The following is a 19,764-nucleotide window of genomic DNA, read 5'->3' on the forward strand; positions in this document are numbered from 1 at the left end:
TTCTTTTTCTGTGTATTTCGTCATACCACGCTGTTTTCTCACTAGATTTCTATGGCTTGGTTATTATTAAACAGAATATATAACACAACTCGCATTCGTCGATCCTGGCTTCGCAAGTGGCAATGAAAAGATGATTTCGACTCTGCTAGCCTAGTGGGAAAGATATCAGTAAAAAAGTGTGGAGGTGTAAAGATTAACCGTAAATTCGGTTGGTTGCAATTCCTCGACGTTTCGCAGTGAAAGCAAGAATGCAGCATTCTGTGCAGTGAAGATAACTACTTCCTGTCATCTAAGCTAAGGAGTAAACTATATAATGAACCGGTCCTTCCCATGCACACACAAATCAAAATACACAAACAGATACACATGCTACATGCGCGCACGCACACACACACATGCACCGGCACGGACGCCCAGACACCGCCCACCCCCCCAACACACACGCAAGCACGCACGAACACACGCACACGCATGCACGCACGCACACGCACGCACACGCACACACACGTACACACAAAATCAAGCGAAACAGTCATGACTAAGGATGTAAACTGTTCTACCGAGCTCATTATCGTAAAGAAATGTTAACAGTGCTTTTGTTGCGCTAGGTGCCTGAAGTCAACCACGGGGTAAGAATTTTTGGAGATACGTTCTCAGATACGGTTGCACGGTGACGAAATGAGTCGGCGAAAAAGCCGAAGCAGCGGCATGTTGCGTTATGGCATGGCGCTGTACTGTTATGGCGTGCCGTTACGACCTGAGCTGTTTGTTTACGGCGCTCTATATAGTTTTTTTAGAGAGCAGCGCTGACCCCAGGAAAGCGGGCAGGCGAGTACAGGAGGAGGTGGAAGGTTACCTAACAATGGTAACGTGACCACGCTGTCCAATGAGTGGGCGCGGGCGATCGATCGAGGGAGCGAGCGCTCACGAGATGACCGCCGGACGGATGCTCGCCTTTGTGTACCCTCATGATGGACCCTTATTACATTCCCCAAGTGCTCACAAGAAACCTCTTTTATTATTACTACTATTATATCTACCCTCACGACAATTTCTTTCCGCTTCCACCACCCCTCTTATACATGCGTTGATCGCTGCTTACTGGGTGGTCTGAGTCTCCATGGAAAAACGTCACTGCGTCCGTCCACAGCGGCTTCGTTCTTTCATGTCCCCTCATTTTTTCAGGGCTCCCTAATTTGTTATAGGCATCATAGAATATCCTTAGTGAGCGAATGCCTTGCAGACTCTAACGCACATGGGAGGAAACATATCACTCTGAAATCTCGCATTGTAATGCAGTAAAGCACTGCGAAGTAATTAGATGAGCGAAGTAAAGTCTACGAAGGGATTTGGAGGAGAATCATTCGTACGAGGGCCTTTCTTGTCTCCGCCAGAGGACTATGGGCTATTCCTGGACACACAGAAATTCATTCGTTGATTCGTCCATTCGTTCATTCTTTATAGCACTCACCAAAAGTAAACCAAGCTTATCAGCAGCTGCATTACCGGTGCAGATTGTAAGAGACATAGGCACAATCAAAAGATGTGAAAGAAAAATCAACTTCCACATAAGCTTTCGGACATATTCAAGAAAAAAAAAGCAGAAACAAAACACAAACAGACATGCACAAATAGGAACCTCCTTTTAAAAACTAATGAGCGAGTACAGACCAGCAGAAAAGCTTACAGATAAGGGTAGCGGATGAGACACTCAACATATGCGTGAAAGACCATTAACGAAACAAGTGCACGGCCAATTTGTTCAAATCTTCCCGCCTCCCTCTCGGCAGCGACGTCCTCCCCTCCCCGCGCGATGTCAAAGACGTCGTGCGCTCGGAGGCCACAATTCACCCTGGAGAGAGCACGCACGCTTTGTCACGGGACCGAAGCGCGGCTTTCCTTTGTGGCCGCACCAATAACGAGCATGTCAGCCGGGTTGCTTTGTCCGCGATGTCCCATTCCCACAGCGACGTTTCATTGTCTCCGTGGCTCGCTCCTCCCCTCCCCTCGATTCTCTATCGTGCCAGAGTTTCCTGGTTACCTGCACGCATGACCGCGACCACCTGTTGCGCTTTATAAGCGCACGCATGCGTGTGTAGCCTTGGACCGACTGCATCGAGACACGACCCGTGCGCCGAATAAAAAAAGACGAAGATCATTCAAATTTGCGGCAACCGGAAAGTTCACACCAATCTTCCTGGGCGCACTGCAAACGCAACAGTGTAGGAAAGAAGAGCGCTGTCTGTGTTGCAAAGGAACCGGCACTACGTCGCCTTGGCTGCGAACGTGCTGTGCCCGAACGATTCTCCACGCACGCGTCGCCTGCATGCAGTGCCAGGGGAAGAGTCAGGGGTAACGTTAGAGTGTTGTGGAATTCAGTTCTCAAGCGACCCGCAGCGATAGCCTGGCAGTGATCTGTGCCAATCGCGGGGATAGGGAGCTTTGTAAATGTGGACAGAGGGGCTGCCGAGCACGAAGTAGCCGGTTCGAATCCCGGCCGTGGATGCTGTGCTCCCCTCGCAGAGAGAGAGAGAGAGAGAGAGAGAGAGAGAGAGAGAGAGAGAGAGAGAGAGAGAGAGAGAGAGAGAGAGAGAGAGAGAGAGAGAGAGAGTAAACTTTACTCAGGGTAAGGTGGTCGTGATTCGTACAGCTGTAGTCCAGGCTGTCTTCTGAAATGCAGAGATCCAGCGCCTTCTTAACGTGGGTTACCAGAAGGAGCTGGTCAGGGAAGGAGGTAGCCTGAGTCGGCCAGGTGAGACTCGGAAGGATAAGCTGCTTTGTTTCTGGGTGCACTGAAGACATTTTGCAGAAAACACCCGTGTGCGGAGAATGTTTGGTGAACGTTGAGAAAACCCGACGCGGTTCGAGTTTTTCCAGATTCTTTCACCGTGATTCCCTAATACCGCAGATATGTGCGAAAATGAACAATAACATGTCATAGCGTTTATCAGCAGCGACACGAGTTGTCTCGGCAGCTAATGCCACGCGTTTACGAGTAAGTGTCGCCAATTTGCTTTTCACAACGGAGACTGTGCAGGCACCTAGGCAGCTGGTACAAAGCTCTTTAAAGGAATGAATCTTCTGTGAGGTCACGTGATTCATGTTTCAATATCTCGACCTTAATAGATGAAAGCTCATTTTGACGGCAGCCAGGCCAATCTCACAGCTTTTTCGCGTGCGAGCATTCACTTGCTCTAGCTTAGCGATTTTCAACGAAGGATAAGTAAGGGGCGATGTTCGGTAAACTATTTTTCCCGCGCAGTTATAGGTAGTCGGGATAGAAAAATTCTCCGAAGTTCGAAAATAAAAAATACACCGAGACTGTTAGCACAGAGTACTGCAGTTATTACGCCGTTGTAAAGTTCCCGATCATAGCACCAACAACAACAACAAAAAAGGCGCAGTACCCTCGGGAAAAAATACAATTTTACGAGAAGTAAGCTATCACAGGACGGTTCGCAGCGACGAGACAAGAAAAAATACAATACAATTCAATTCAATTCCAGAGGTACGTTGGACTTTCGGGCGCTACAAAAAACAAAGGCTCTGCGAACAGGATGCTTTAATAAGTGGCGGTCATTAAACTCAACACGCGGTCTCTCAAGATAGATAACCGCTCCACAGTAAATTTACATTATACGTCAAGCATGACAGGCAAGACTGATCGGCACGAATGAACAAACCCTTTTATTTTTTTGTTGTTCTCTCTATCAAACGCACACTCCGTTACTCGTGTGCTACGGCGATAGCATTGTGACTCATCCCGCAGGTGCGTATAGTGATGCGGATATTATTTTTAGCGGATTCACCGAGCCGACAAGATTTACCACTCTAAAAAAAAGAAGTCAGTTTTCGAACAGCGCTTGCAATTTCAGAAAGCGCGCCGATCCGGAATGCAGGTCAGTGCGTCGTATCAATAAACCAAAACCCGAAGAATTCGTTTCCCGTCGATTCACAAATATGACACCTTTGTAGCGGCCCATTACTGACGCTTTGGCGAGTTTTCGTAATTCCGGGATGCCGCGGTGCCCCAAGGTGCACACACGACCCGCGAATTTGGTTAGCGCTGCTCTCAGAAGAAATCCGTGACTTCGCTCACTGACGGTATCGCTGCTACACAGCAGGCCACGTCTGTCGCGCGGTGAAACCAGCACGAGGGGAGCTTTTCTCTCATGAAAGTGGGCTCCGCGCACACCGGCGCAGGAGGCCATAAAAAGGCAGGCACGGAACGAGGATACGTACACCCGAGCATTCAGCGGCTTTATGTACACGACGGCTTATACGAGCGGGCGCGCTCTCCGCACGCGTCGCCATGAGAGGGAAGAATGCACGCAGTAAATAGACGCCGCAGCTGGCACGCTACACTGTCCCATATAGGGCGGCTCGCGTTCAATGAGACCCCCCCCTCTTTGCGTCCACTGGCTAGAAGCGCGTGGGCCGCCCGTCCTTGTTGGGGACATACAGCCCCCCTCCCCCTTTCAAACCAACTGCCCGTGCACGACTCGGGTGTTCGTTCATCTCTGCTCTCCGGCCTGTGACCCCTGGCACGGCACGGTGGTGCTCGCAACCGCTCCCGTGGGCCCGTGAACGATGGACCTAACGGTCTCGGCTGCTCTGCCGACTCCGAGAGCCGGCCACTCCCCCTCCCCCTCTCTCTGTGCCTCATAAAGACGCTTACGACGCGGACAGACCGCCGCCTAGATAAGAAGACCTGGGTGCACCACATCAGCTGCCGGGGACGTCACCCCAACTACGATTTTCCAAGTGGCCACTGGCAAAAAACAAGAAAGGTAGGAACGAATAAAGGAACCGGTAGCGCAAGGTAGCGAATGGGCTCGAACTGGCGGCACTTTCTTTTCCTTCCTTTTTTTATTTTCGCGCCGCAGTCGAGAGTTAAAAGGAGCCCTCTTGTGCCGAGCCGCGCGATAAGGGGGGTCCGCGGCCGTAAAGTGGCGCGCGACGTTCGCTTGCGATGTGTTGCGAAGGGGTGGAAGAAGCGACGTCGCTTCCCACAATAGGAGCACCTGGAGAGAGCCAGTTGCACCGCGCTCTCCTTGTGGTTCTTCGAGATGCATCACCGAGGTCGTTCCTTCCCGGTTTGTACAGTGCTATGTACTATGTAGTACGGGATGCAATTTTCGAAAAAGGAGATATGGCAAAAGGAGAAAGCGATGCCCACAGTATATGCATGCGTATATATCGATATACACTGGATGGTCGTGGCTGGAAATCGTCGTGCCCTCCCGGCGGGAGGGCACGACGACCGGCAGCAAGCGGCTCTCCCGGTGTTGCTCTCTCTCAATCGCCAGAGGGGCCGCGTTATATTTGCTTTGGGGGGACGCATTGGGGGAAAAAGCGCATCCTAGCGTGTGCGGACTATCGGGAGCAAGTCTTAGGCACACCCGCAGCCAATCAGGAAGACGCTTCTAAGCTCCGATCAGACATGTCCCCGCCAAAGTGAAAATGACCAAAAGCACAGACACAAGGTTTCGACTCGAAAACGCGCGCTTGGAGAATTACGGGCGTAGAGCAAGTAGTTAGACAAACGCACTAAAATAAACAGGGGAAAAGGGAAGGTCGTCGGAAGAACACAGCGGCCCGCGTAGGCGCGCAACGGGGGGTCGGAGACGCCAGTGCGTGCGGTAACAGAAGCCGAGGCGAGGGTTCGCTTCCCCCAACAGCCGTCGTCTCCCGGTCGGCCGACGGGCAGACACACGCGCCGGAGCCGTTTCTCAGAAAAAAGGGCCAGGGACCAGCCGCGTCTGAAGCGCCTTCACACAAACACTTGGGAGGAAGAGCCCCGGCGGCCGCACAGAACTAAAAAACAACCAGAAAACATCAAGGGATCTCCTCTTCGCGACAATATATATATATATATATATATATATATATATATATATATATATATATATCAGGGTGTCGAACCGAAAAAAATACCGGTTCGGTTACGGTTCGGGTTCGGGTGAAATAATTTCGTTCCGGTTCAGTTCCGGTTCGACAAAATCACGTACCGAACCGGTTCGCGAACCGGTTCGGGAGCTTGAACCGGTTCGCGAACCGGTTCGATTAGTTGAATTATCACTAAAATTATAAAAAGAAACATTTACTAGTTTAAAACGACCGTCAAATCAAAACACAAACTGACATTCAAAATGGTGCTGCTCCCCAAGGGCAGTGGCGCAATTGCAAAGGAAACTTTAAACAATTAGGAGATATTAGAAAAACACATGAAGTGGCGACGATTTACCACCTTCTTTATCGCTCAGACTTTCTGTTGTCCTAGCAACTATTCATAAAGCCAACGCCAAGAGATATGATGGTGGGATATATTTTCTGTCCTTTCCTTTTTTGTTGAAATCGCAATTGTCGCTATGCAATCGCCCATCACGCTAACCTTGAGGCCTTAAATTTAATCCTGCGTACGGGCGTGTTCAAATACCAGCGCTTAATAACAATGGCGCACATTTTTTATATTTGTAACAAAACAGAAAAATTCTACAACAGGCACATAAATACTACCAATGAATTAGATTATTTGGTAACCCTGAATATTTTGTTAGCTGTCACCTTATCGAATGTGTTAGCCACACTTTTGTTAAAAGTAAGCTTTAGTTACGCTCAGTCACTGCATTATTGCTCTGACCACTGCAATTCCTTTTGCGATACCGAAAGTGTGCATTACAATCAGTATGTCATCGTACCGCCTGAACCCCTACCATCGTTCCGTGTGCTACATTGCGGAATCTTATAACAGATAATGCGGTTACAAAATGAAAGGGAAATTTGACACGTGGAGCATGAGATGGGACTTTTTGGGTAGACGCTCTTTAATTCGTCCACAGCAGTACTCCCCTCCGGAACGAGTAGCAGTAGAAGCAATGTAGCGAGTTGGGCAAACGGCTTAGCAAACAGCTTAGCCACTGAGCAGCTCCTGCGGTCACACTTGTCAAGTATTAATAATTTGCAGGTGTCGGACCTTTTCAACAAATTATGAAATGCAAAAAGTTTGCACACATCGGGTGTGAGCTTTCGCTGTTGCGCAGTGGAGCACTCCTGCAGCCTGATTTCTCCAATGAAGTCGCAGCTAGGGAAGGGCAAAGTCGTTTTATATCACCTGCAAGCTGCCGAGAATGACATTTCGTTTGGTCAGCTTGCACTACGCTCGCGCCTCCAGCAGCAACAGACCAATGCTACATTGGTGCTCATTCATTTCCCCTGTTGTTACATAAAGCGTGATAGTGTTCAATTGTCTGGAGGGGAAAGTGTGCGAGCAAGTACGAAGTTGATGGTACGGGAAAGAAAAAAAGGCCTGAATTGCATTGACTGTGCAATATCAACAACAGAGGGTCGAACCGTTTCGGCATGAACCGGTAACCGTTATTTCTTTTTCCGGTTCAGTTCCGGTTCGGGTTCAGCGTGCTCAAAAAATAACGGTTCGGGTTCGGGTTCAGTTCCGGAAAAAATACCGGTTCGGTTCCGGTTTTCGGTTCGGTTCGGTTCCGGTTCGACACCCTGATATATATATATATATATATATATATATATATATATATATATATATATATATATATATGCCGGCGAGCATGTTTTTCTCCAATTTCTTTCTATCGCTCGAACGTCTTCAAAACTACATCTGTTCCAACACTAAATGATCTACCACCTTTTCCCTTTTGCCTTCCTTGGCACTCTTGACTGCATGCCCTTCTCTCGCTCGCTCGAGAGAGAGAGAGAGACCTTGCAAAGTTGGACAGGCATAATAGGTCATCGTCTCGTTAGTGAGAAGTAGGTCACGACGACGACGACGACGATGATCATGATGCTGATGATGATGATGATGCGTCGTGGCGTGCGAACGCACGGACAATTTTCGCATGAAGCGAAGCGTGCATCAAAATCAGGACAACAGCCGAAGTCAGCTTTACTTACGCATACACACGGCGCGCTCATTCGCTGGCACTGAGGAGTTCCTTCTACACCGACTACTGTCGCTGACTGTGCAAACCTCCGCTTCGTTGGTTTCGGCTACCGTAGAACCTGCTCAGCACGAAGACGCGGGTTCGATCCCATCCACGCCGCGCATTTTTCTCACCGAAGCTAAAAATGAAAACCCCCGTCCGGCGATAACGCTAAAGATCCCCGGGTGGTCTACATCTATCTGCACTGCTCAACTACGGCGCGCGTTATGGTCGAGGTGCAGCTTGGGCGCGTAAACCTCCCACCCTCTATTCCACCTGCCCCCCCCCTCCCCCCCCCCCCCCCCCGAAGAAAAAGGGGGGTGGGGGGATAGATTGTAGAATGACTTGTGGCCGGGCAATTTCGTTCATGTTCCTAGTACGGTCAGCCCGAACGCGGTATGAGGAACGCTGGGAGGAAAAGATGGGACTCACTGTGTTCCACTTCGTTCCTCTGGAAGCCGTTCACACCGCGTTCACGCTGACCGCACCAGCGTTCGCCGTTCGCACTGACGTGGACGCACCGCGACCTTTTGTCTACCGCCGAATTCACACGTCTACGGCTGGTCGCCAACCCGGCACACGGCTATTACACGGGAAGAGGTGAATGAGCCTTGGCCGAGGCTAAACGTGCACACGCGTCACCTCGCCCCTTCCTTTAGACGAGGAACTTCTCACCTCTCTCTCCACACGCTCGCGGTGGAAAACAATGCCAGCAGTTCGAACAGGTCGAGCGTGCACGCTAAGTGATGTAACGCCCCACCATTCAACGTCGCATTCAAGGACGCGTCGGCTGTAATAAACGATCCTTCCGGAAGCCTTGCCCGCACGACGCGCGCACTGTTCCTGAGGTTGTTGTTCCTGAAAACTGGGCCTAATTGCCGCCCAAAGAATTTCCTTGAGAATTAATCGGGAGACTCCCACCTCGGCTTTCTCGTTGAGAATTTCGACCGCTCAGGAACCTATAGCATAGCTGAGACAGGAAGTCGATTGCTCCGCAGAGAGAAAGGAGTCGGCTTGGGTGTGAACATTGCAAAAACACTTTGCAGAAATTTGAAAAGCTTTAGTGTCATTCGTCGTTAAAATTTACTGCCCATACATTTCAATAGGACTGTTTTAATGGCTCTAGAACCTGGTACAGCACACCGACGTCCTAAATTTGAAACTGCGCACAAAGCAAGCTTTCCCTCCGGCGACATCTGTGCGAAAAAAACTTTGCATTACACCGAATAACTACGGAGTAATCCCTTTTGAAACAGCTGCGATGAGCCGGACTGCCGCGCTTGCTAAATGGTGACTACATGCGTACTTTGATTGGGTGCACAATGGGCCATTTGAAGACATCTGCGCTACAACAATCAATACAAATGCAGGTAGTGACTATCGCTTCTGTCCGCATAGTAGTCAATACCTCAGGGACGGTGCACTGGTCACCGTTGTTCGCTCCCCAAAAACATCTAAACGTCAGTACGCCATTTCGATATACTAAACGTATGACTACCCCGCTAGTGCATCTCTTTCATTCATCCGATAAGCAGCCCCAAAGACGGCCGTGTGCCAACAACCACCGCCCCCTCCCAGCTCGGTTGTTTTCATCGAGTACACGGTCGTCGACACCCCACTCGCACGACGGCGAAAATAATTACCGAAGCCAAACGCACGTACCGAAGCAGGCCAGCAGATCAAACACGCGATGTCGGTCGGCATCGAGTTCGAATTCCTAAGCCATGCGCCGTAGCCACTCCCCCCTTTATCAGAGGCGGTCACAGACGGATCGGCTGAGCCCTTGCGAGTACACTGGCTTCCGAGTAGCGTCATCGATTAAGTCCACCCAGGAGCGGCCTGTACCAAGCGACGTCACGGGAGGACAGCTTAGCCAGCCCAATGAGTGGACGAGAGCGGAAAGCGAGAAGAGGTAGCAAAGATTGGTCCTCTTCCGTCTGGAAGGTCTCAGCTGAGCGCACGCCACGGGCGGCTACATCAAACGAGAGCGCCGCCAATCCGTCACACCGGCCGGGCGGCCCCGAGCGCTGAGTTGTCCGGCGCAGAACAAAGCGACGCACTCGCAACAGGAACTGCGCCGCCGTCGCCGCCCGCCCGCGATGCTAACGCTGCCACTTGCTCGATTTGTGTCGTCGAGGCCTTTTCGTCGAGACGAAAAGGCCTCGTCATCGTAGTAACGCGGCCCATGACAAGACTTTCCCTTTAATCTACGTGGCAGACGTGAAAATAAAGCAAGGAGATGGCACTGAAGCAGAGCGGAGATTGGCAATCATCTAATGAGAAAAAAGGAAACTAGGAGGCTTTCCTTCTCCTTGCAGGTGTTCACTCGGCCCGCTGGCGCCTCGGCGGCGTGTAATTAGCGGCCCGCTGCCGGTCGGTCCTTCCTAAGACAGACAGGACGTGCAAGAACACGAGGGGCCGGCGCACTGCATCATCGCCGAAGCGTCTTCCGCATCCCGGGTCCCGTTGGGTCCGCAGATAATTCATTCATTCCCAACTGCGCTCGACCTTGTTTTTTCCCCCTTCCCAAGGGGTGGTCGGTGACCCTAATTTAGTATATGCGCTCGAGTCGCCCGTTTCGCCTCCATCGTTGTAATCATTGACACGGCAAAACAACAACAACAACAACAACAACAACAACAACAACAACAACAACAACAACAACAACAACAACAACAACAACAATAATAATAATAATAATAATAATAATAATAATAATAATAATAATAATAATAATAATAATAATAATAATAATAATAATAATGATGATGATGATGATGATGATGATGATGATGACCGTTGCATCATAGTATAATCCACTTTGCACCAGAATTCTTTTATCACCCAACTATTAAACGCCTTCCTGTACCCGTCCTCTCGCCCTCGAAATCGATTTTCTTTCGCGTACACCTTTTTTCGGTAACCCCCTTAACACTAGAGGGGTAACCACATGCGGCGTCAGTGACGAGCGATGCGAAAAACGTAACTCAATGGGCGAAAGCCACAGCGTTTGGCCGTCGCTCGCGTTTGGCCAGCCAGAAGCAGCCCACAAGCGAGCGATTGCTCGCTTGCTTGTGGGCTGCTTCTGGCCGGCCAAACGCAAGCGACGGCGACGGAGGCCCCTAAAGGCAGTTTACAGATTTTTTTCGCTCGTCACTTTCGCCCACACTGTTTGTTTGCGGTGCCCATTGAGTTAAGTTCTTCGCGTCTCTCGACGCTTTCGCTGCACGTGGTTACCCCTTTGTGCCTTCCCCAAGCACAATTTCCGTTTACAGCGAAGCTTTATATGTCTAATCCCCCAGTTCTCGCGGCCGTGTGGGACGAAAACTCCGGAACTGTATTCAGCACATGAAAATTCATTAAAACAACAAAAACAAGGTCTTCAAACCTCCATATTTCAATGTCTTGTATTGCCCCTAGAAAACGTCTTCCGGGAAATACAGGGGTACTTAGAGCTGAAGCCGACTGCAAGAAGGTTAGTGTAAGCCTGGTTTTTGTAAGCTGGCTTTCCCACATAGCGTGTTGCGCAGTGAAGCATAGCCACCTACGGAAGTAGCATGGGTATACAGCCCCACTCCTCTGCACCGCCTCTTTCCCGCGCCGCACGCCCGCCACGAGGACGACGTAGGCCCAGTCTACGCGCGAAAGCGCACACTGCAGGCATCAATAAAGTTTTTCCAATCCAATCCAATCCCGAGTCGTGTATACTGCTCGTCACGTGCGGCGTCTGTCGGGGGAGAAACGAGAGGGGGGGGGGGGGGGGGGGCATGCGCAGGCAGGCTTCGCGAGGTCACCGACAACATGCCCAGTGTGCTGGTGGGAGATTTCAGCATGCCACGACATCTCGCGGCCCTACGCGACCTGACTGCTGTCCTCCTCCATGGTCGAGAAATTTGGGTTGGTGTGTTACACAGACAGCGAGGTGCCTACAACGCAGGAGGGAAACGGACATTGCCATGCCTGACTCCTAGAGTAAAACTGGAGTTCTTCCAAGTTTCATTCAGCTAATTGACTAGGAAGTGTGCTCAATATGAAATTACAAGCAAACGTGTTTTGTTTCGTCTACTCCGTGTATGGCGCCTAGCTTTCCCGGTCGCGTATTTTTCCAAACGCATCCCATCCCCCAACCCTGAGCAGTGGGAGGCCGAGCTGACCAGCTCAGCCCCAGAGCGACAGCAAGCCCTGGTGCAACGAGCTCTGGACGCAACTCGGACTCGCGGCCTCCTGAACTTAGGAGGCTGAGCACATCCTGATGTGCACAATAAAAGTTTATTCCTCCTCCTCCCCCGCTGCACAGCGTCCCGTGTGATATGTCTCATTCGCGCAATGCAGAACGTGAGTTAAACGTGAGTTAAACATAGGCTGCCCCCCGAACCTGGAGCGACCTAAAACATACCAAATCGCCATTATTAACAAGAAACAACTAGTAGATCTAAGTTTAGGGGGAAAAACGCTCAAATAAGAAGATTACAAAGTAGACCTGTTGAGGCTCGAACCAATGCCATCAGCACCAGCAGCCACAACCGTACCTCGTGGCCACACAGCCCGAACGGTAGGCTCCTTTCCTATTAGCAGCAGCAGCTCAGTAGAATAGCGCGCGCAGTGGCCTCACAAACGTCACGTGGGGCGCTATGAAGAGAAGCGCTTGGAAACACGCTTCCTGACCATCTATCTTTTTAGTTTCTGAGCCGGAATATTCCCTGCACGAGTTTACCCTCTAATACATGGTGCTGGCCTCTAACCCCTCGATGTGACATCTATCATTTGCCTACTCGTGGACCTCTAGGTTGATCCATTTCAAGGGTGGGGAGGTTCGTACAACTGAACGTTTCTGCTCCAGTATTCTCCCGAAAATAACAAGGGCAAAGGCGGTGGCAGTAGTTAGCGGCAAAATTTAACGCTTAAACTTATTGTTACAAGAAGGCGACGACGATGAAGGGAGTGTAACATGGTGCCACGGGGTCCAACGAAGCTGGGAAGGCGCGCACCCGGCGCGGGCTCTGTCATGGCCGCCCCATACATAATGCAAATAGATCGGTCATCATTATTAACCACGGCTCGCCTCATCTGTTCTGCCGCCACGTAACAACAAAAGAGCTGTTAGGACAACGAAACCGCGGCCATGGTGCTTCATTCGCCTTTTATGTGAGTCCTACAACATCTTGCGCGTCAATTCGTTGCACCTCATCAGGCACGTTTAATGGTTTATTTTTATCTCCACGGCTCTCCCCCCTCTTTTTGGGGCGAAACAATGCTTGTACTTCGTGTTTATTTTTAGCAATCCATAGGTCCAAAAGTCCCACTAAGTCGTGGTTCTTCAATAGCTTGCAAAATAGAATGCCGTTTTCCTGTCACCGTTCACCGATTATTTCCAACTACGAAATTTCTTTTGCGCGCCAAATGCGCCTTCCCGTTCCCTGATAAGAGGCCATAGTGCACAAGGGAGAATTTCACGTAGTCACTTCTGCGTATACTCTGCAGGTGTTCGCAGATTCCAATCTCCCCCCCCCCCCCGCTCTCTCTCTCTCTCTCTCTCTCTCTCTCTCTCTCTCTCTCTCTCTCTCTCTCTGTACGTGTGCGTTTACGTGTGCTGAATTACTTTACGTTATTCAATTTATCCATTTCCTCTCTACAATCACTCGCGCCGGAACAATTACAATATTTCACACAAAAAATAAACTCACTCGCTTTACCCCTCGTAGTATTTAGAACTAAAACGTTCCTCGAGCAACCTAGCAGACTCGCCCTAGATCTAATCCAGCCACAAGAAAGGCAGGCCTCAAGGCTCGATAAAACAAATACAAAGAGGAGAGATAGACAGAGATAGAATAACATTCATCCGGGCAAGAAAAACAAGGCAGGAAACAAAAAACCCCTAACGAATTCACGCCTCTGGAATGAGCGCCCGGCGGCCGCGTGGAACCCAGTTGTCGCAGCGCCCAGAGCTACGGGCGCCGGTCCAATTGGCGACGGCCTCTCTCCGCCGGCAGCTGCCGCGACAGCCACTTACGCTTGCAGAGGGAGAAGAAAACAGAAGGAAGGGTAAGCGCTCAAAACCATAATTGTACTCAAGGCGCTGACTTAAAGTGGGCAGCATTGCAAACAACAAACGTCATCGTGTTTTAGGCCGATGATCTCCAGGCGAGGGCTGTAAAAGGGCCCCGCGCAGGCCTCCTCGCCTGGCAGGCGTTGCTGAAGACTCGGGGCGCGCATGACAACATTGCCCCGCGACGGAGGCAGCGGCGGGTGGACCACTTTCCCCGGCGTCGTCGTCGCGGTCAGGGAAAGGCCTCGAGGGCCACGCATTCCCGGGGGCCAAGGAAGGCCAATTTTAGACGCCGCCACACGGGCGACATCTCGCCTGCCGCCGGGTTCACTGACATACAGCGCGACACGCACGCGCCCTTATTTCCCGCCGCCGCCGCTGCTGCTGCCGCCGAGGTCTGTTTATAAGTACCCCGCACTCGGACAGTGTCCTCGCTCTCTCCATTTGCGCTGACCGTCGGCTGTTTTCTTTGCTAACGTAGCGCGCTGGACCCCGGAGATGTCGCCCGCCAGTTAGCGTCGTCGACGCGACGGTCGACGAACGGATTTCGGCGAAAACCACTCCCCCGTTCGTGACACCCATCCATTCCCTTTCGTAAGCGTCAGTTCGAACTTCGCGCGCCGCGCTATATACGCACCCCGTTTACATTTAACAGGGCTGTCGGATAAAGATAAGATGCCGCGCTAAACGACGCATGCACCGTGCCATCAACACCGGCCCTAAAATTGTAAACACGCGATAGTTCAAGCGGAACACGATCCAGTGAGATCGAGAAAGCCGATTATTTGCCGGCATAATTATGAGAAGGACGCGCGATAAGCACGAGAGACAAACGCGAGTATTGCAGCACCGGTGAGGTGCAGAGATGGAGCAAGAGAACTTGGGGGGGGGGGGGGGGGCGAACGATGGATGTGCATGGGCGGGTGGATTCGGTGTGCTTGAGCGTAATTGACAAATGTCCATCAGCGGACATCGGCAGGTTGCTAACGATGACGGCTAAACGAAGTTCCGAAGCGGAATAAGCAAGGTTTAACTAACTTCGAGAAGCTTTTCAAAGATTGCGGGGTGGTCCCTAACAGCTCAATACAAATTATTGCCTCACGAAACTACTACCTAAAACAGGCACTGCGGTGGCACAATGGCATACGCATTTGCCATCTCCGAGGTCATTAGCATGACGTTTTCTAAAGCTTAGTGCCGCTTTAACAAAACCAGATTAAGCAAACTTATCGGCTTGCGACAAAATTTTGAATTTCGAGCACACGTTAAGGATTCCCAGGTGGCCAAAATTAATCAGGAACCCTCCATTACGGCGCGCTTTGTAGCACCTGCGTAGATTCGGCGCTGAAAACCCCAGAATTTGATCTGTTTTTATTCCGAGCACAATACCATGGTTTCCTGCATTCCCATTAGGATTTTTTTTTTTCATTTAACGAAACAATTAGTGGAGCTTAGTATGGTTTCGACTGTATCAGTCAACTGGTACTCAAACGGTTCCCATAATTCGGTTTCAGACCAACTCGGCTCCATTGACATAAAATACGTCGACAGCTCCAGAGCGCAATCCCTTACTGACGTCCATCTGTTTACAGTCACGGCCGGACGACCGCCTTTTTCTGTCACGCGTATAAGCCGCGCTAAGCCGACGGCTTCGCTGACGAGGCGTCGAGCACTTGTGTCGGCTCAGTGCACTCCCGTCAACGTGAGCGCTTCCCCCCCGCAAGCAAACCCTTTGCACCCAAAGCCGCTCAGCGTCAAGATTAACAGTTGAAGCCCCGTCCTCATTTTTCCTCGCCCAGTGCTTCGCAAAAACGATTACCAATCTGTCCCCTATGAAGAAGCAGACGCGGCGCTCTGGAAAGTTATTTTCAACATGCTTCATCCGGCTTCTCCGTACCTGATATTGGCAGTGACAGTTAAGTAGTATCGATGCGTATGCACACCAAATGGACTCCCCAATTCCCGTCCGGACAAAGCAGGCGCTATTTAATTTATTTTGGGCTTCCTTTCAACCGCAATGCGCAGATGCGACAACAATTTTTACTTTTTTATTTTTTGTACGTGCAGAATAAATGCCTTTGCAGTGAAAACGCTTACTTTTTGGTACTGTCGTAGCAGAAAAAAATGCAGAAAAAAGGTTAATTATTCGATGATTACGGAAAGAAGATTTAGAGCATTAAGGACATGGGCGGCGAAGGGAAAGGACAGGCGCTAACTCGCAACTGTCGCAAATGAACCGACTCGCTTAACAATACGTTTTACGGAAGATTCGATACATACTTGCCGCCTCTGCAGAGCGAATCGGTTGAATGCTTTGAAAAGGTGGTCAACTTCCCAATATTTCCTAAAAGGGAAATAGTGCGCCATCAGCAGTACACGCTGCTGATGACACATTATTTAAACCATGGCAGCGGTTCCTGCTGCTATAATGGCAAACAGGCTCAATTTTCCACAATCAGCTACACGTATCACAAGCCACTCTATTACGTTTCCGCGAAAGCGTGTTCATTCGTCGACAGCCTCTGTGGGTGCGTCTCTACGATGGTCTCACTTGATGAAAAAAAAATGAGTTAGGTATTGTGACATTGTGATTACGTACTACAGTATGTACATCACAATATCGTGAAACACGGTTTCAAGCCAAACGAAAACAATTCTATAGGCAGGACGATGCTATCACGGGCAGTCAAGGTCCATACATTCTGATCTGTATTCATGTCAGAAATCAATGCGTCTTATCCAGACCTGAAAACGCGAGGAAAGTGAAGCGAGTTGTGCCCATTGCCGCCTCCTCATGACTGCGCCAGAGTTCAAGGGCACAAATGGCTTCGACGGTGGTGCTCGCCCCTGACAACCCCTTCCCCAACCCCTTTTTTTGGTCTGTCAACCCCATCTGAAGTAGCAACCTTGCAGTTAGTAAGGATGACGTTCTCAGTTTTCCTTAAACTCTCTCTCTCTCTCTCTCTCTCTCTCTCTCTCTCTCTCTCTCTCTCTCTCTCTCTCTCTCTCTCTCTCTCTCTCTCTCTCTCTCTCTCTCTCTCTCTCTCATATTATCAGCACCAGCAACAGGTAGGTCTTCACGCTTCAGAATTCGGCTTCACAAAGTTCGCCCCAGTGGTGTATATACCCTCGGTAAGTGCAGACCCAGCTGAATTTCCGGGTAGAACCACTAACGTGATTCTGGATAAAGGCAAGAAGTTCCCTCTGTCGTTCTCACATTTGCACCGAACCGACCTCCAACGTTTCTTCCACATCCGGCTTCTGCCCTGTAAAACTCGTCCCTTCCTCCCGACCCCTCCCAGGAGATCGACTGGGTGGCTCCACTGACCAGCGCGGACACAGCAGTCCAGCAAGACCTGCTGGAGCCGGCCTGAGCAGAGCGGGTTCTCCAATCAATCATCATCACCTAAGCTCGACCAAATAAAGTTTATTCGCGCACTCTCTCGCCGCACCGAATTGTGGCGATAGCTTCTGTCCAAAAAAGAAATGTGGGTCGGTTGTGTTGGAAGAAGTGTCTTACGTGCCTGCATGTCTATATAGCTGCCTTCAACGTAGTATTCCTTTCTTCTATCGGTGAGTTGCCCCACAGGTAGGTGTATAATTGCGGTTATTTTTGACGCACGTTTTCGATCATGGTAAAAAGGGGAGGAGGTGACACGGGCGTATACGTTGCCACTTCCTTGGGCGCTAAAGGGGTGGGAGCATGGAGGAAATGGGGGAGGAATTGCTTCAACCCTTTCCTCGTTTCCGCAACGGGCTCAATTAATTATTATAGGGGGGAAAAGCTAACAGTCTCCAGCGCCAATGGCGCCAGGGAGGCATAGCGGAATTCCTACGCCACCTTCCTCCGTGAAAGCAAAGTTATAAATGCTAGATGAGAAATGCAAAGAAAAATTTGACATCCACCTCAATGCGGCCTTACGGCTACAAAGGAAAGCTGTACAGCTTTCTTTGTACAAACTTACTCAACCTTAGGAATTTCCCCTAAATTTACTCGATTAGATAAGAAATAAGTGTTCTTTTCGCTAGGCTACACCAATAACTCCTTTGTAAGTGGAAAATAAATGACTCCCCATCAAAAGTTCGGAGTACGAAGTGACTAGCTAATTTTACGGTGCACGGGACGGGATACGCATTTGATAAGAGGTGTATATTATGCGTCCCCGCTATTTCTAACCGTAGTCTGCGAAGACAGTGTGGTTCGTGTACAGTGTCCAATCCTGGTGTACCTTAGCCTCGCCACCTTGACAAGGTGCCGCCGGAGTCGACATATCTCGACTCCGGCGGAGGGTCGCGCGGCGAAGCTGCACAGCGCGGCACCGGAGCACCGGCGTCATCGATCGTCCGGCGTCGCCATGTTGTCTCGCGCGTTCGGCGGGGAAGCCCCCGCGCGTGGGCGAGCCCCCTGCATCCGGCGGGTGGGAGGATGCAGAGCCGGAGAGGGGCTCGCCGCGAGCGCCAGTGGAGAACGCGCTCGGGGGCGGCCTTCTTTTGTGCCCGCAGCACAACAAAGCGCGAGCGACAGCTGCGCCTGACACCAACGGGCCTCGGACACGGCTCGGAGAGAGGAGAGACGAGGCCAGGACCCGCAGCGCGATTTCCGAGAGGAGGCTTACCAGATTTCGTTGCTTCGACACTCGGGGAGTGTCGAAGCAGAGGGCCAGAGAGTCTTTAACCAGAATCCCTGCTTTTCTGATGGTGCCTAAAAAATCAGCTCACTGAATATTTACTCCGGAAAACGCTTATTAGAGCAATTAGTGTGGTGTCGGACAATATTTCATTGATCTCCCCAAAAATTCCGACAGGTAGTATTCCTGTCAGACGTAAACGGTGACCCGGAAATGAGATTTGAGATGCCGGTAATCCAGCGACTCTCAAAAGACAATGCGATGCTTCAATCACGGCACATCGTACACTGACTCCAGTTTCCCCGATGCGGAGGTCTCGCGTCAAGTCTCGCCCCGGCTTCGCCGGCTTTCGCCTTTTATGCGCAGACCTAACGACGGCGCGCGCGGGTGCTGATGGATGGCTTCCGCAGCCACCTGCGGCCTGTAAGTAAGCGGCCAATCAAGCGCGGGGCCGCAGGAGGCGAAGGAAAACGGCTGGGAGCAAGACAGATGCTCTGCCGCGCCGTGTGGCGTATAAACACACCGCCGCGAGCGACGGCGACGACGCACCGTTTGAGGTTGCCGCTGGTCCGGCTCGCCGCTCGCGGCGGGGCCGCGGGTTCCTGCTGATCCTGGGCCATGGAGGCGGGCTCCGGGGTCATGGCCGGGCTTTCCGCATCACCCCGGCGCCCGGCAGCTCTCTGGCCACTCGACGCTGCCGCCGGCCGCCCCAGATCCACGATGCACTGGCGCGAACACCGCGCCGCTGGCCTGTCGGTTGCTGGCACGCGCGCACCACCGACACACACACACGCACGACGCACACGCAGGAAACGGCGCTGCAGCACTTCTCGGAGCAGATCGGCGAACGCCGCAACCAGCGGCACGACCTCGCTAGCCGGCGCTAAACGCGAGCGCAGCTGGCGCGCATGCGCGCACGGGGCGACACCGCACGGGCGTCGCGTGCAGCTGGCGCTGGGAGGAGGAAGAGCGAAGAGGCGGGCGAGCGGCCGCACCGCTTTTTGGCGCCCAACGTGGGGTCCGCCCGGGTCTCTGCCGCTATCCGCATTCGATGCGCGCGGTTCGATGGTGACCCAGAAGAGAGGACTCTACTGACGTCATTCGGGAAGGACGTGGGCGTGAGCGTTCCGCGAGA

General features: G+C 51.4%; 1 protein-coding gene across 1 annotated transcript in view; it reads right to left on the reverse strand.

The window, feature by feature from the left end:
- LOC144159415 (uncharacterized) overlaps positions 1–19,510 on the reverse strand; it is a 113,089-nt gene extending 93,579 nt beyond the window's left edge. The window contains exon 1 of the mRNA XM_077690888.1: positions 19,179–19,510. Within this exon, the coding sequence (XP_077547014.1) occupies positions 19,179–19,270 (92 nt within the window). The 5' untranslated portion in view covers positions 19,271–19,510. The remainder of the gene's footprint in view (positions 1–19,178) is intronic.
- Positions 19,511–19,764: the final 254 nt, after the last annotated feature.

Source organism: Haemaphysalis longicornis, unplaced genomic scaffold (assembly GCF_048455015.1).
Source record: "Haemaphysalis longicornis isolate Haplotype H1 unplaced genomic scaffold, Haemaphysalis longicornis Haplotype H1 scaffold_10, whole genome shotgun sequence".
Classification (NCBI taxonomy): Eukaryota; Metazoa; Arthropoda; class Arachnida; order Ixodida; family Ixodidae; genus Haemaphysalis; species Haemaphysalis longicornis.